Here is an 18,847-nt window from a genome sequence, read left to right on the forward strand (position 1 = left end):
GTCTATGAGCAATTACGTTGTTTTAAAAGCAGGCGGCGAGCAGCGACATGCTTTGCTACCTTTCTATTAGGCTGAGAAAGTGATGGAAGGTGATAGAAAAGAGGAAACGGATCCAATCGTGATGAGGGGAGAGGGGGGCGCAATATGTCCTGCATTCAACATTTACTCATGGACAGTTTTCCCCTGAGAGAGAGAGAAGGGAGATGTTAAGCTGTCCTTATTAAAAATTAATAATTCATGACAAAAGGAACAGAGGCGGTGAAAGGAGAAAGAACAAACACTCTGGAGAACAGCTTTGTGCTACGCTCAACTACTTCCACCCCCAAACCTACCTCATCAGGTCAACGTGGTGGAGATTTTAATTAGAGGGCTCACTTAAGCAAGTCACAATCATACCATTTTATTTATCTCATTATGGTTATTATTAGTGCTGTCAAAATTAATGCATTCATTTTTGAATTAATTTGAAATATTTAATGTGTTTTTAAAAAAAAAATCCAATTTATGCATTACTGTATTTCAGAGGCTGTAGCAGTCTCAGTTTTAAAGCTAGAGATGAAGATGATATATCAAACTAGATGACGGAAGACATCCACTAGTACCAACCATGTCATGCTAGCTTGTTGGGAAGGGGCTAAATAATGCTCCAAAGCTAGACTAAAATTCTTGAATATGGAACACATTTATTGTTCTTAATTATTATTTATATTAGTGCATATAAGAAATTATTTCCTTCTATGGCCTTGATGGTTTTGAAATTCAACTGGCACTTTCACATACAGGCCTGGGTTTTCTTCTTATTTCTGTTGGTGTATAGAAGAAATCTGCCTCTCAAGCTGACAGTAAATGGACTTGATGGTTTAATTGGAAATCTGTAGTTCACAGGAGACAATCTGTGCTCAAAGTTAAAAAGATGATATTAAACAATAGTATTTGAATTTAAATATACTTCCTGCGTGTTGAGTCTACATTGATTCCGTGATTTTACATTTTAATATCCATTATTACAAGCTTCAAAATTAAGAAGAACAAATGCCATTAATCACAATTAATCACAGCAAAGTGTGCAATTAAGTTAATTAAGTCATTTTTTATTAACTTATTATTAACAAAATATAAATGAAAACACACTTAGTTATCCCTTTTTGTAGTACAACAATCATGTCTAAGTGATTTATGGTATTACAGTTAATATTTCTTTTATGTGCGAAAGGAAGAAATACAAAGAAATTCTCCTTTAATCTCTAATCCTCTAAATGCACATGTTTGGTTTACAGCTGAGAATGCAACTGTGGACACATATCATCCTGTTATCAGTGTTATTAACGAATAACAACCGCACCATTCAACAACTAAATTGACCAAAATGACATTAGCAGGAAATTTAAACTGTTCAATGTGCTACAGCTAACTAGCTAACTAGCTAACTAGCGACCTTGCTTACCAACTGATTTTAGCAGCTGTGCACTTTCCCCCCATTGAATAATAGTTTGGAAACTGAGGTGGAGGACAAGACATGTCCATACTGGTCTGTTAGATAATAAGAAGACCTTAACTGGAAAGTTAATTTGGGTTGTGCTTGTGCAGCGTTCAGACTGACATCAGCCCTGTGTGGCCCTCTCATTCATCTGAATGAGGCCAGTCCAGCAGCACAGCGGGGGGGCCAACACAGACAGCTCCAGCAAAAGAACGCAGGGTCGGTTGAACCGAGCTGAACTTTTGCTGCGCACAGCAAGGCACTGCATTGGCAAATCATATACATGCAAGTAGAGCTGCGAGGAATAATCGATCAACAAAAAAATAAAATCAGTAACTATTTTGAGAATCAATTAATGATTTCAGTCATTTTTCCTGCACCGGGAGAGAAGCTTTTCTCTCTGTGAGCTGTGCAGATGTGACCCAATGTGTGATCTTTTAGGGGGCGTTCAGACCGACATCAGCTCTGCATGGAAAAAAAACACAGCTCTGTCATTCATTTGAATGGGGGCAGTGTGTTTGACGCAGCGGGGGTGCCACCACAGACACCTGGGACCAAACACACCACAGCGGTTGTCTGACAAAAATAGTGAACTGAGCCCAACTTTTGCCACAGCACAATGTGACATCATCAAGTGAGGCGCTGTGTTGGTCAATGACATACATGCAAGTGCACATTTCTGGTGGATTAGTATTCAACTATTTCTCACAATTGTCACAATCAAAGATAAAACAGCGGCCACTGTGATAACTTTCCAGAGTTGTAAAATCCTGTCTGTGAGAATAACAAACCATTGCAGTGTTTTGGCATCTGATGAGTCTTTAAAGAGGACCTATTATGCTCATTTCAGCTGTAAATTTTTATTTTTGGACTCCACTAGAGTGGCTTGGGATGAGTCACACTTCAAAAAACTCATTATTTATCTCATACTGGCCCTTTATGCAGCCCCTCAATATACACAGTTTCTCTTACAGTCTGTTTTAGCTCCTGTCTCTTTAAGGCCCCCCTCCCCATGAGCCCACTCTGTTCTTATTGGCCAGCTTTACGTTGTGTAACTTTACCATCAATGCAAACCAAACATTTCCTGCTTTACTGCTTCAAATTAAAAGCTTTTCAATGACTAACTAATGGGAGACTTTAAACGTGTTCCTCACTAAATTAGCGGAGCTTCGTTAGCGGCGCTAAAAACCAGTTGAAACAACAACATATGGAGCTATTTGGAACTATTTGTTCAGTGGATCAGTTAGAAGTAACGCAGGGAGGAAGAGTACAAGCAGAAACAGCCACAGTGAAATGTTTTATGAAGAGCTGCAGACAAGCAGCACACCTCCTACAGGTAAACTATTTATTTTACTTTGGTGTGCTGTGTAATGGCGTCGTGGCTTGGCGCAACTACTCCCGGAGCGGAGCAGTGAACTTACATGCCATGCACGTAGCAGATGTCCATATAAAGAAACCCGTCACGAACTGACGGCAGCTTGGGTCGAAAGTAGAAAAAATCATTGGAAACCGAGCGTTCAGAGCAGTTTGAAGCTGCTGCTTTTTGCTCACAGGGATTACTGCTACATACGTTTAATCGTTATTTGACACGTCGGCCAGTTTTAACATGAACATCCGACATTGTGACATTACATATATGTCTGAAAATAAGGAAAAGCATAATACGTCCCCTTTAAATGCATTCATCTGTAACTCCAACTCAACTTCCTGAATCGTATTTCATTGTCTTGTTATCTTAAAACAACACACCCACACCAACGCAGTCCCTTGTACTGTTTTAACACGGGGCTCTTTTCAGTCTGAACGCCGCCTCAGGCTGATGCCTTTTAATATAATATAACAATCAGAATCAAAGAGATAACAGGAATTAAGTGTCCACTCAAACTCATGAACACATCACCATGATGACTTAACTTTTAGCAAATTGGTATTGTTCTGAAGAACTGGCTCTATTACCTGTTGCTCTGATCATCATTAGTGCCACCAGTCAGGTATTGCAGGACCCGTCTCTCCAGGTAGGCCTCGACGTCCTCCCCTTCATTGCAGCTGCCGTCTCCAGAGAGCAGATCTAAGACCTGGGGGCTCAGCAGAACTGCCTCAAAGTCTCCATCCATCAAAGACTCCAGCAGAGAGCCCGACTCTAGAACAACACAGATTAGAGTGACTTCACATTCATTTTTCATGTTTGACTTTTTAAATCGTTAACTCAGAATTTACTCATTCAGTTCAATTCAAGTGATAACAAAAGAACAATGGCAAACACAGTGGCAGCTGATAACCACACAAAGATACCTGGAAATGGAAGTCTTGCAACTGTAATCTCAAGTAATAGACGCTTGAAAGTCAAGTGTCTTTAGCTTCTGCACTGTGAGCATAGATGTATTATAGGAACTGGACACTGGACTCAAAGATGGTGCCCATTCAATCAGATGAAAATTGCTCATCTGGCGCATGAGCTAAAAAAACGTTTCTAGCTTCCTGGTTTGCTTCCGCGTTGTGTGGCACACTGAATATGCACAGTAGTGTTCCTCCCACTGGCCCCGCCCACGAGATCCCGCTCAGCCCATGAGATGATGTCACAAAAAAAAAAAAAATCATAATAAAAGAATACACACCCAATAACTGACCTCATTTGCAGTTTGAGGTGTCGTGCCAACTTTTTATAATAGAACTTTCTTTTATAATAGAGGTCTATGGGGAAAATGCTTTTTAGGCAATACTGCGAGTGGCCACTGGGAGAAATTGGCAATAAGGCTGAGTGACTGCAGCGTATCCAGCTCTCTTAATACATCCATGACTACTGTACCATGTGATGTACTGTATTTCTCAGTGAAACGGAATACGTGAGCGATGTACAATTACAAGAGGGATTTAAATCAAATCCTTCAAATTTGATTAAATGTATTTTTTATTTCACTGTGACTTTAAGACTGAACTTAAAACCTAACAGTTTTATCAGTATGTGTAATTGGTTTTTACACTTGGTTGAGAAACATGCTACTTAATCATCACTCAAGCTTCCACTAAAGAGACGAAAACATCAGATCTGTGTGGAGCGAAGAGGAGACTGTAACCTTCCTCAAATTAATACATGGACAAACAGAAATGTCATATTTCCATCACAACGTCCACATGGTTTTCCATCATTTGAGCTTTGACTGCTGCTCTTTTAATGACGTCATCTCGTTGTGTCCTGTTCTTCTGCGATGGTTTAATGGCAGTGACTGGAGAATTAGCACCACTTGCTGTTTATCTTGATGAACTGACTCCTAATCTTCACATAACAGTAGTGGATGGAAAACGTGCATTCATTAGCATTTTCCTTTTACCGATTTTCTCAAAATTAGCTTTAAATCTGCTCTACATTTGGAGGGAAACTTGACTTGTTATTTGCCCGGGCAGAATGTGGACGCTTGGTGAAATTAAACCTGCTAACTCTTGGCCTTTTTCCACTGTCATAACTGATGCTCATCTTCAGTTAATTCTGCATAACACTGAGGAACTGCAACAGAGAGCACAAACAAGACCAGCATGCTCCCCCCCCCCCCCCCCCCATTCACTTGAATGGGAAAGTGGTCTCAGACTTTTGGACCCAACTGTATATGAATATAAATTATACATTATAAACATAAAGCTGTATAATAATGTGAACTGGGACAAGGCTCTGTGTCAAAACAATGATAAAGCCCAAGTGGACAGTGGTGGTGTTAGTTTTTAATAGAGAGCACTGAGAAAACTGCTGCTAATATATTTTATCTCATTTCCCCTGCAGCCTCCTGACACAAACTGGAAGCCAGGGTTGAGAGAACTGAGCACACACTCCGCCCCAAACCTCTTGCCAACTTGACACTCCAACAATCCCTCCCCTCCCTCATTTGTCTGATAATGTTTTGCAGAGATTTTTAATCTAACTCCATATTCTCATTAAGTCAATGAGCGTATTGAACCATTCCCCTAAGATAAGGCTCACAGTGTGTGTGAGTGTTTGGTGAGTTAATAGTCCAGCATACACTGTGTGGTGAGGAGGACCAGCTGAAGAGGCTGATGATGAGATGTGAAAAATGTTGATTTATGAAAAGACGCGGGGCGGCTGAAGAGCCACAGTTTCCCAACCAGAAATAATTGTGTTGCTGGTGTGCTTGGTTCAACATCTCCCCGCCTTTCATTAGCTTTTTATATGAGGAGGAAAAACTGGCTTAGCTCATTAGCATTGATTGCTTTGTGTTCCCCTGGTGGAGAGACAGAGGGAGAGACAGAGGGAGAGACAGAGGGAGAGAAAGAGGGAGAGAACAGAGGGAGAGGAGGGAAGTAGCTTCTGTTCTGAGCTGTATAATGACGCCTGACAAACAGCCCAAATTGTCTCTATGACAATCTTTTTTTACATTTACACAAAATAAAGCCGAGTACTGACAAACACCAGACACACCTTTTGTCTCAAGGATTGTCTTTCCTCTGCTAAGTACCAGCCCTTCACATCCAACATCCAGCCGGTCTCCAGACAGCTCAGCAACAACGGAACCAGGAGAAATAACCCAGTGATTTAATCGCGACTCAAATGTCATTCAAGCTGCTCTATCGCTGTGGTAATCAAATCATCATTTCCTCAACAAATAAACATTACATAGTTACAAACATTCATGGTCCCCAGAGAATGAATCCTACTGGCTTTGGTGATCCCGACTGTTTATCTAGAGCCACCAGAAATGATCTAGTTAACTGTCTCCACAACTACTGGATGGACTGTCAGACATTCATGTTCCCCACAAGATGAGCTGGATTTAAAGCTGCAGTGATTAGTTGATTAATCCATTAGTTTTAAACTGTTAAATTAATCACAAACTATTTTGATAATAACTAACTATTTTAATTGTTTTGAGTCTTTTTTTCAAGGAAAAAAAAAAAGTCCAAATTCTCTGATTCCAGCTTCTCCCCACCTTTAGTCTTCTATGACAGTAAACTGAACGGGACGTCTCTTTGGGCTTTGGGACACAGTGTTTGACATTTCTAACCATTTTCTGACACTTTATGGACCAAACAACTACTCAATTAATTGAGAAAATAATTGACAAATTAATTGATAATGAAAACAATCATTAGTTGCAGCCCTAATTGTATTCACTCGATGATTCCCTGACTTTTCATTTTGTGCAATTAGCAGGTAAAAAAAAACAACTTTGTTTTATGACCAAACCTACATTTTGACAGTCTCATCAGCATCAGCTGTATTTCATGCAAATGTTAGCACGAACATATGGTGCCTGCTAAACATCAAACATTGTCGTTGTGAGCATGTTAGCATGCTGGCATTAGCATTTCCTTTAAAGCCTAAACTGTGCCTTATTACTAATTATTATTATTATCATCATCATCAATTATTATCATTATCATCATCATGCTTCGCTTTTGTTTGTTTGATGTCAACCTTACATAACCACGCTGTGCACCCCAAACTCCTGCCTTCATGCGCTGTCAAAGACCGGGTCACATACATGTGACATGAACCCGGTCTCCTGGCCCACTTACGCACACCTCCAGGTCAGTCACGTGATCTGTCAACTGTACCCTTGGCTTTAATAAGCAATCACAGTGTGACTGGTGTTGTAAAGGAGGTGTGGAGATTTTCATCTCACTGCTGATCTAATGAAACCCAGGGGCTGCCATAATAGCACAGTCAGAGGGGAGGGAGAGGATGAGGAGGAGGAGGAAGGGCTCTGGCTTTATGAGGAGGAAAATGAAAGCCTGAGGTATGGCCACATGTTTAATGACATTTCAGCTACTCTTCAGGTCTGCCGATGAAATGGCAGCAATTATGGAAAACAAGGCAGAGGTCCTGAAATTAGTCCATAATTCATAAAGGTTCAGGCAATGAGCTGCAGTTAATAAGGCGATGGTGAATAGAATTTGCAAAAGCGTACAGGTCTGAGCAGCAACATAGATCCAAGATGAATGATCAGGAATATCTCAGAAAGGCCGTTTCTTTACTGTGTACAAGCTAGCTTTCAACTGCAAACTGCACAGAGCCACAGTGTGACACAGCCTTGATGAGCTGCATTACACCTGAATCAATGTCATTAGTGTGGGATTCATTCAGAGTTTTATTGTCCTGTGATCACAGGCTGTTTAGAGGCCTTTCCTCTCTGCATGCCACTCCATTTTGCCTCTAGGTTGACATGATGGTAGGATTAGGTGTTTCTGTGATAACATTGTATCACGCCTTGGTTAGGCACAAGTGATCTCCATCTAATGTATTACTGTAAATCAAGAAATATAGTCTGACTGAAAACCACTGAGGGGGGTGGAATTATCTGTATTATAATTAGAAAGTATAAAACAGTCATGTTTTCTGTTTTTAAACAGATATGTTTTCATTCAATGATTATTTCCAATCTCTTCCAATTTATCTTTTTTTTTTTCAAATGCAGTTAAGCTACCATCAAAGGAACTTGACACTTCCTGCACATTTTTCACATTAACAGCTTCCCAGAAAAGGAAATGATGCCTACTGAGCCAATGGAAGACTTTTAATGTGAAATATATGTGCAAGGAAGTGGTTTGTCGACATATCATATCAGTCAAAAACAGCTGAATGGAGGTGAGTAGGAAAAAAGTCAATAAAAACACTATTAATGTTAAAGAAGAGAAACTCAGAGCAATAGAGCAGTAAGTATGACATAACTGTTGTACTTATGGAATTAGTGCTGGTGCAAGTTTGTGTTGAGTTTGCATTAGACAAGGAACAGGAAATAATATAATGCAACATAAAATAAAGGCCTGGTTCTCTCTGCAGTTGAGATAGAGAAAACAATAACTGATCATTTAGGACATGCAATTTTTAAAACCAGGTGGCTGCACCAGTGATGATATACTGTGTGTTTTAACACGTGTGTTTGTAATTCATTTAGATTCATTTGTAGTTCGGTTCGATAGAATTTTATCGAATCTGAATCCTTTCAAATCCCTTACCAAAACATATTAGCTTAACATTTGAACATTTGCAAGTAGCTAAAGAATAAAAGAACTACAACTCAAAGATGTCTAATCAGCTTTTTTTATTTTGGCTGAGAAGGCAGAAACACTGCAGCCTGATTTATGTTACAACCTGTGTGTAAATGGTAAATGCATTTATATAGTGTCTTTCTAGTCTTCCGACCACTCAAAACACTTTTACACTACAAGCCACATTCACCTATTCACACACACACACACACACACACACACACACACACACACACACACACACAATGGCGGCAAGCTACCATGACGCAGGGTGCTAGCACAGCCATTGGGAGCAATTTGGGGTTCAGTATCTTGCCCAAGGACATGCAGACTGGAGGAGCCAGGAATCGAACCGCCATGGACGACCCGCTCTACCTCCTGACCACAACCGCCACACAGCCTGTGTATCTGACACACTGACGTAACATCAGTGGCCGACTGTACTTCATCCAGGAACCAGATCCAAAATGAAACTGCCTGTCTAACAATTATGGCTCTCCACCCCCCCCCCCCCCCCCCCCCTTTTTTTTTGTACACCCACGATGATCAAATGACAGTGTTTCAAATCACTGAGCAGGGCTGTTTTATGATAATACTATTACTACTGCTTACTAACCAATATTACCCTACAGTATATTAACTTCAGTATTGGATTTAGAGGACTTTGGAATCAAAATGATGAAGCATCATGATTTGTCAGGTTAAAAAAAAAAAAACAGAACCAAGACTCAAACAAGAAACCATCTTTTCTGAAGCAACAGTGTAAACCACTGGCAGGTAACTATATCCTCACACAACATGGCTGCCTTATTTCTACAGCTACAAAGAGTTGTTAATGTACAAGCAAAGGATGCTGCTGATGTTGAGGGGGAGGTAATGACAGCCACTAATAGTTTCTTCTGAGAATCAAACCGAGGCAGCAGCTTAACTTCAGTTTGAGGTTGACATGATCATCCAGAGTCAGTGGAGCATTTACAGACCAGGAGCAACAGCAGAGTCACTCATTCTGAGCTGTGAGAGGAGTGAAAATTTCATTTTCAAACATGCAACCAATCTGCCTCACTTACAATCACACGTGGTTAGAACTGCAATGATTAGTTGATTAATCAATTAGTCAATGGACAGAAAATTAATGGCCAACTATTTTGATGGTTGATTCATTGTTCAGAGTCTTTTTTAAGAAAAAATGTTATAATTCTCTGATTCCAGCTTCTTAAATATGAACATTTTCTGGTTTATTTAGTCCTCTATGACAGTAAACTGATTATCTTTGGGTTGTTGGTCAGGACAAAACATGAAAGGTTGCATCTTGGTTTATGGGAAACAGTCAAACATTTTTCACAATTTTCTGACTTTTTAAAGACCAAACAACTAATTGATTAATCAAGAAAATGAATGATAGATTAATTGATAATGATAATAATGGTTAGTCGCAGCCCTTAATGTGGTACAGCCTGCAGAGCTCTGATGGTGTGTGTGTGTGTGTGTGTGTGTGTGTGCTCATCTCCCTCCATATATCACACAACTTCAGCCTCGCAGTACAATAAGGTGTCTAAAACCACAGCTATTTGAGTATTTTTCCAATCAATGTGTTTTCAAAATTAAATATTTGACAATCTGGCCATTTCAGCATGAAAAATATTACTTCAAATAAAGTCTCATTAGAATGAAAACCCCAGAAAAAATAAAGATTCAATTAGACAAATTTCATTTCAGGTTTTACAGACTGACACCATCTCATTATTGCTGTATAATGACTAGCTGATACCTAATATTTTTACATAAAGGATGGTAGTCTTGTGAGCTATTGTTGAATGGCTCTGCTGCTGTTCAGCCATAACTGAAGTTTTCCTCCATCTGTCTAAGCATCAGTCTGGCTATTCTGAGCTGACAGCCTGACAGAAGAGGCACCGAGGCGATGAAAGCGGGTCACACAACACACAGAAAGCAGTAACCTGTACTGTAGACTATCGTGTGTGTGTGTGTGTGTGTGTGTGTGTGTGTGTGTGTGTGTGTGTGTGTGTGTGTCTGCAGCCATGCCAGGCAGCTCCGGCTCAGTGCTCGGGTCCACTGTTACAGATGCTGACAGATTTATAGAATGAAGACGTCACGCCATACTCCGATATTATAAAGTCCGTGTGAAAAATCAAGTCGCCTGCTTGTCAGCACATGTACAAAACGACGGCACAAGGACGGAAGATTTTCCATTCAGCTAGCTCTCTGTCTAAACCTCAGTTAGCAAAAGCTCAGTCGGAATTACACCCAAGACTCCACCGCGCTATCATCCTGAGAGAAGCTTGAGAAAACTGGGCGAACTCAAGCTAATATTAGCTTACATCAATAACAAAAGTTGACATTTTCTTTTAATTAGCATAAATCCATATATGGCATGTGTGCCGAATAGCAAAGCTCATCACAACAGTAATAAACCGCTATCAAGTATTACTTAATAAAGTATCTACTCAGGTCATAAAGCAGGATGACTTAATATCAGACAGATATTGAATGCGGTCTGGCGTGAGATCCACACACGACAGGGACCGGCTAACAGCTCGCTTAACACACACACACACAAACAACAAAACAGCTTTCAACACAGTTAATGAATCCATGTGGGTTTATGTTAACTGTGGCTGTAGCTTTCATCGGCATGACATTAAAACACTGACTTTGCAGTTAACGTAAAACCGTGAGTGAGTTTCCTCAGCGGGGGAAGATTCACACCGCGGCGCTTACATGTCGCTTCGCTTTGCACATTTCACATAACATAACCTGCTCGTCACTGGGTTAACAGCTATGTGGTGAAATAAGTAAAAGACAGGCTGGTGTCTCACCTGCAGCCGTGAAAACAGTCTGCTTCCACTCCGCTGCCTGGCTGGCTGTTAGAAAGCCCCGCAGGACGCCGATCTGCGCGTCCAGCAGCATGACTGAACGCCTCTGAGCCTGCTGTCTTCAGTCAGGACGGTCCCAGGTCAAAGCCGGCGATTAGTCGCGTTATTAATGAGCCAAGTCGTTTTTCTCAGACAGATATTAAATGTTTGTTCCCACCCATGTGCTGCAAGTGGCATCAGTGAGCAGCCATGACAGATGCGCATTGCATTGTGGGAAAACTAATGAGGACCTGCTGGGCATTTTGAAAGGAGAGATGCGTTGTACAAACTGTAGATCAGCTGTAGACCAGTGTGTGATGCTGCAGTTACTGACCAACGCATGTTGACTGCAGTTTTTGTTGACAATTTGTAATAACATATGTCGTATTTAACTCTTAACGGACATTATTAATGACGAAGCATGACGAAGTGCAATTCTCAAGTTTACGTTACTATCTGATTGTCACAACAACAACAACAACAAAATGGTATCCTGGCATAATCCGCGTTATATTTTTGTTACGAACACGGCCAAACACAAACACAAAGATTTTTATTCATAAAAAATAGTAATAACTTAAATTCGTATAGTACAGCATAAGGTGAAGACTGGTAATTTAGGACACTTTTTGGTAGATTACCAAGAAAACCACCGAAAATTCTGAAGACTACTTTAAGTGTTACTTGTAGAACTTGTTATAGATCTCCGCTATATTTATATAAAGAAAACGTGTTGCCAAGTAAAAAACACATCGAGAACCCCTACCTCAGTCCGATGACATGTTCAAGTAAAATGGAATAGTCACCGATGGAGGACACCCAAACATTTCAAGTTCATTGAAGAACAATTGTATTTCACGTTTGTTTGTTTTTAAATGGTTAAATCCTTTTATCAGTTCAGTATAGGCTAGTATTTTCATGATTTTATAGCACCTGGTAGCTTAGAAACATGCCAATTTCACTTCAGAAAAATTTTAGCTTAATTTTTTGTCCCATTTTACCTATTGCATTCAGGTAAAATGGGATAGTCACTCAAAACCCTTTCCCATAAAAAGTAAAGTGTATTGTGAAACTATTTTGATTGAAGTCAAACAGTGAATAAAATGCAACATCCTACAATCATTTTTGGTGTTATACCTTTATTGTTTTAACTGCAGTACTTTTATTACCAAAAAGAGAAAATCATCATGCCACATGGTTTAGGCTATCTTGCAAGTTCTGGGACCAGTGATTTTTTAAATCTTTGCTCAACCCATCCCAGTTATCTCAGGCTGCGGTCGAAAAGTCCTTCCTATCGTCTTTTCCTAACCACTTTTCTTTGACCTCGATGGAAAACATCACAAGGTCAAGGAAAGATGTGAAGGAGAAGTCATAAGGACTTAATGAAAGACAACTGCGGTGCTGAGAGAATCCGACTCCACTTACACTGGGCCACGTAATTATGTGACGGCGGATGTTATTGACGTAGGTCTGCCGTGGTGAAACTACAATGTTCTGAAGATGGACTACAAAAAGCACATCTTACACAATTTGCCCCGGTTGTTCTTACCGTGTTGTTTCATGCAGGCTATATAAATGTGCGCAACACTCTGAAAAATAACTTCATTACAAAGGTCAAATCGAATTTAAAAAAGGAATATAGCCTGTCAGTCACAAAACTGAAACAAAATTGTCACATTGAGAATGCTTGCTCAGACTCACCCTCCCTAATCCCAATTATTGTATGAAAATAAATGTTAAATGTATGACATAACATGTTAGGCCTACAAATCTACTACTGTACATAATCATCGGTCTTAAGTTTCAAACATGATGAATTGAAAACACCATCTGACTAAAAATGTCTCATATCCCTTTTTCTTGAAAGACAGATTTCTGTGTTATGGTTCATATACCGATTGTAATCTGTTATTAGCCTATAATGCATATAATAGTTTAAGAACCACCACATACAAACCCAAACACCTTGAAATGTTGATTTGATTGTGCTTTAAAGTTGTTCTGGTTGATACAGGCTGTGGGTCCATTTCCCCTCCATCCAAAGCTCTTTTCAACTTGTTTGATAACAGGTATTATTATGATAAACAAATATTCAACGCATTGTTTTGTTGCAGATTTTTGTGTGAAGAAACGGCGTGTCTGGAGATTTAAAAAATAAAGTTAGGCTGCTGTGCCTGGTGAGTAAATGTGTACGTCTCTCTTAATGTGGGGTGATCCCTGCAAGTATTTTATAAAGTAGAAACAATAAGTGCGTTTCCCCAATAAGACAGAAGCTGTATGTATATACGTGCGAGGCACAGCTAACGTAACTTCATTGATTATCTATCTATCTATCTATCTATCTATCTATCTATCTATCGCAAGCATAGTCAATGACAGTGTTTTTGTAGAGATGCAGTAGGGGCAGATAATATAGATATAACATAAAAGTGAAAAAACAGTTTTCTGGTTTTGATTTAATTTCTATTCCAATTGCCGATTTGAAGACAAAAACGGGAAAAACACATGAATCACTTTCCTTTCGTAAAGTATGGTCAAGTGTAACCTATGCTAAAGGAGATTAGAAAGGAAGCATTGGAGCACCTTTCCTTAGCAGTTACAGAATTCGACCAGCTCTCATCATGGCTGCCACTTCGATACTTCCGAGTCATTTCACTCAGTTAGGAACCTTCCTAAGCAAAAAAGACTATTCGACCACAGCCTCAGACTAATCAAAATGATTGTTTCATGTAAAGGACATTTGTAGTAACAATGCAATACCATGTTTGGTGATTGGCTGCTAATATTTAAAGAGCCCAACATGTAAAACCTTATTTGTCCCATGTTACCTGATGTCCCATGTTACCTGACTTCACCCTACATATATGAACTGATGCGGCCCAGAGCGCTTACACAAAAGGATTAAAAATAGGCCTCCTAGGCAAACACTGAAACAGTACGAACAATTAAATAATTTCAAAAAGTATTTACATACAAAAGAACCAAAGAATACAAACAAACAAAAAACTAGTCTTGAATTTTTCTGTAAAAATACTATCCTCGTCATTTTTCAGCTTGTCATTCTAAGATCAAGAGGGGGGGTATTTTCTCCAGTTTGGGGGCAAACACATTCTTCATGACAACATTGGGGGAAACATCAGGAAAAATCTCAAAGGCAGTGAAAGTGTTCTGGCTGAAACATAAAATGAAATGTGATATTTGATATAGAAAGGTGCTCTATCAAAGTAAGGCTCCATAAATACATCAAAGAGTCTGTTCACCCAAATTACAAAAACACATTTCCTAAATGGTATAGCCATGCAGATGCAGTTAAAAAAAAAAAAAATTGTGTGGAGCTCACAGCATAAAGAATGTAATCTTGTGATTATCCAGAGTAGCTTTACCCTAAACATGGGTCATTTTAAGAGGCTTTTTTTTGCCAATACCGTGTGAGCACCACAAACTAAATTCCAATGATTTTACAATGGGACAGGTATATATCATTAAAGGGCAAGGGCAGGACTGATGTCATAATTCATAATTCACAATTCACATAAGTAAGTCATTGTGGGACAGACAGCAACTGAAGTGTCATATGTGCATGTACAAGGCAATAGAATTGAGGACCCAAACGCACTGAAGGCAGAATAGGTCTTGTAAAGAGGACTTTTCAAATTCAATTCAACAGTTCATACAGGCTTACAGTCAGGCTTGAGAAGGCAGTCCAAACAGGCAAACAAATCCAGAAGGGCAAAGCAATCAGGCAGGCAGGTCATAATCAGGAAGCAGGTCAAAACACGGACAGATGGCTGTAACACAAGTGCACAACACTGACATGACAATCTGGCATGCGTGACAGGGAATGAGGGGCAGGTGTGCAGGCAGATCACAATCAGGTGGTGACTGAGGCAGGTAAAGGGTGATTGGAGAAAGAGAAACAGGTAATCAGGTGGGTGTGGAAATCAGATGAGTGGGACAGGTGGGGAAGCCAGAGAGCATCTGGTGGTCATGTGGTGGATAGCAGTTAATTGAAGGTTTTTTGGAAATGAAGGGAGTCAATGAAGTCAGACTGTGGCTAAAGGCAAGGACAGAGGCAGAGGGATGGGGGATGGCTTCCAGATGTCCAGTCAGGATGCTGGACAGTGCAAACAGAGAAGTCGATACTGAATAGGGCAGCTGGAAGGGGTCTGGAGGTGGGATTCAGAGGGAAGAACAAAAGAGACGAGTTGCCAGGATGCTGAATACCAGCAGGGCAGGAAAACTCAGATGATCAGCCGGGTAACTGACAACGGTAACTGACAGCAGTGACACCTCAGGCAGGGGCCAGCAGGACAGGAGAGTTCAGACAGGCAGACTCGAGACTTGAGACCGATGGAGCAGGAAGAGCAGAGAAACACGCTTGTGGCTAGCCAGCATCGAATCAAGCAGAAGGCTAGTGAACCGCTAGGGAGGTGCTGGGAGAGTCCACGGAAGCACTGGAGGTCTGTGAGCAGGAACCAAAAGATGCAGGGGAAGCTAGAATGACAGGCTCAGAAGAAACAGGATCTGGAGTAGGGCTAGCATAAAACTTGCCCCTGAAGAATGCCACTTCTTGAGCAAACTCAAGGTCCCACTTCCAGATGGTAGTGAGGAGATTCAGGAAGCCTGGCTCTTCATTAAGGAATATGTCTTCGGAGACAGCAGAATTCTCCCAGGAAAAAATTAGGCTGAGCTGGGGCCTCATTTATAAAACAGTGCGTAACATTAATAATAAAAGTATGCGTGTAAATAAAAGCTGAAAATGGCTTGCACCAAAAAATAATCAGATTCATAAAACTGTGTGCATGCATGAAGGCATACATTTTTCCCTTTATAGATCACAATCAACTTGAAAAGGTGTGCATGTGAACAAACTTCATATCCCTCGGAGCATTCACTGAGTGTGACCCTCATTTACAATGATGCAGAGATTACACCATGGAAAATACAAACAAAATCGACATAAAAATTCAGTTAAAGCAGTTACAGACAGGTAATGAACGGTTATTAACTACATTCCTAAAGTATCCAAGAGGTCTGAGAGTATTCAGTTTTAGGTCACATTGCAAGACATTTCATGAGTCTGCTGCACTAATACTAAAAGCAATCCTTCCAATATTAGTTCTGGCACGAAGCACCTGAAGAACCAGCTGGTCACTGCAGCGAATTAAAAGTGGACCAGGGTTCCAGTGCAACATAGATGTGATGTATGATGGTAATTTTCTGATCTGGGCATTATAGATATACAGACACGAATTATTATTGCACCTCTCAGTCAGAGAAGACCAACCAACCTTATCATAGAGGATACAGTGGTGAGTATTGTAGCTATCATCAGTCATAAATCTCAGAGTAATAAACAGAATCTAAGGGCCTAAGTGTGGAAGCAGCAGTGTAAATTACATCCCCATAATCCAGAATTGATAGGAAAGCTGATTCACCAATCCTATTCCTACAAAACAAAGGAAAGCTGGCCATTTTTGCCAACAAGGTTCCTGATGTGGTATTTAAATGTAAATTTGTCCTCGAGTCAGATGCCAAGATACTAGTATTCTGTAACTCTTTCAATATTTGAACCATTGGCAGTAGAAATATGCAGATTACAGTGGTCTATGTTTTTGGATCTTGAGAAAACCAGGAATTTCATTTTATTAGCATGAAGTATCCATTTAAGATTAGTAAGAGAATATTGCAATGCATGAAAGGAGAGTTGCAGTTTCACTATGGCTAATTGAACAGAATCAGCAATACAGTACAAAATAGTATCGTCTGCGTAAAGATGAATTTGGCAACCATGCAGGGAAGATGAATTTCATCGATATAAATGGTGAACAGGACAGGGCCCAGAATGGATCCCTGCGGCATGCCCATTGTAACCAGCAGGAATCCAGACTGGGCTCCCCCCATCCTCACACACTGATTTCTATCACATAAGTAATTCTGAAACCAGCTGCAAGCATCTCTATCAAAGCCAGTGATGAGTAATCTTTCTATAAGTAGAGAATGGTCAACTGTATCAAATGTTTTCAATAAATCTACGAATATAGCAGCACAATGTTTCCTGCTGTTTAAACAGGTAATCAAATTGTTTAATACTAGTGTGACAGCTGAGGTGGTGCTGTGATTAGCTCTAAAACCAGATTGATGTGGACTTAGAACAGAGTGTTCTGAGAGAAATGATTTCAGCTGGTTATTCACTAATGATTCCAGGATTTTTGAGAGACAGCAATTTTGAAATTGGGCAATAGTTGTTGACATTATTAATATCTCCACCTTTGTGCATAGGGACCACGTGGGCCAATTTCCAATGCTGGGAACTATGCCTGATGAGATAGAAAGTTGGAATATATATGTGATGTGCTCCTTAATAAGAGGTGCAGACAATCTTAAGAAAAAAGGATCCAAATTACCCTCAACAACTAACTTCCTAATATCGATGGCCTGCAGTGCTTCCAGAACAAGATCAACAGGGAAAGGCTGAATGAAGAACCGGGACTCTGAGCTAGCCGTATACACGCAATCATTAATTGCGGAAGTGATCTATAGACCAGTGGCGGCTGGTGACTCCAAAAATTGGGGAGGACAGGAGGAGAACCAACATGGAATCTTACAACAAACCGCATCAAACTATATCATCGTCCCCCACCTGATGAAATCGGAGGGGTGGGGGGCAATTTTATATGCCAATTAAACAATTTGCTTTCAAAAACAAAAACCCCTGAGTGGAGAAAAGGCTGCTTCTTTAAATACATTTAGACAGATTTATGTTCTTATCAAAAACAGACAAAATCATCACATGATTTACACATGTTTCCTATGTATTTTCTCAGTATACCAAAATATATAAAGTACCATAAAACTTATAATGTGATACAGGTACAGATCAGTGCTGAACACTAGAAAGACTGAACACTAAAAACATTCACAGATCTAAAAGTGTAGGTTCACATCAGAAAGCATTAATGCATGTATCAAATACATGACTTACACACTCTTATCTATATGTGCGACATATAAAATATAGTCTACAAAGCTGACATGTTAACACTTGTTATTCTAGTTACTTTAAGCTTATTACTCATTATATGACTCAGCTTAAAAACCAACAATGAAGAAACTGTCACAACAAGCAGCCAGACCTCCTGCACACTCATTCACTAATCACAAATCATCAACAGGTGACTGAACAACCACTTAAAAACGGGATCGATTCCAAATGAATGAGTGAGTCCAGACAGCTCACTGTAACTTCAACAAGCAAACTACCTACAGCACATCATATGATCTCTACTGCATTCTTGTTAAGGGGATAAATTCACAAAAAAGCCACAGAGACATTTAACCATCAGAGAAGAAATTAGCGACCACAGACACAGAAAGAGAGAGAAGCTGTATCTGACTCACGTTATCTGACGTCTTCTTCTTTCCTTCATGAAGATGAAGTATCCATGTCATAACGTCCATTTGTGGCTGTTGGTCATCTTGTTTGTTAGTTAACAGAACTTTG

The 18,847-nt window shown here is 40.0% G+C and overlaps 1 protein-coding gene across 2 annotated transcripts in view; it reads right to left on the reverse strand.

Moving 5' to 3' along the window:
* ttc27 (tetratricopeptide repeat domain 27) overlaps positions 1–15,183 on the reverse strand; it is a 103,717-nt gene extending 88,534 nt beyond the window's left edge. The window contains exons 1-2 of one of the 2 annotated variants that reach the window (XM_042432846.1): positions 15,026–15,183; positions 3,434–3,617 (exon numbers count right to left, since the gene is read on the reverse strand). In XM_042432846.1, the coding sequence (XP_042288780.1) occupies positions 3,434–3,591 (158 nt within the window). In that variant the 5' untranslated portion in view covers positions 3,592–3,617; positions 15,026–15,183. Of the gene's footprint in view, positions 1–3,433; positions 3,618–11,307; positions 11,592–15,025 lie in introns of those variants that run through there. The other variant, XM_042432845.1, reaches the window with a different exon arrangement.
* Between the last annotated feature and the right edge of the window lie 3,664 nt (positions 15,184–18,847).

Source organism: Thunnus maccoyii, chromosome 14, assembly GCF_910596095.1.
Source record: "Thunnus maccoyii chromosome 14, fThuMac1.1, whole genome shotgun sequence".
NCBI classification, from domain to species: Eukaryota; Metazoa; Chordata; class Actinopteri; order Scombriformes; family Scombridae; genus Thunnus; species Thunnus maccoyii.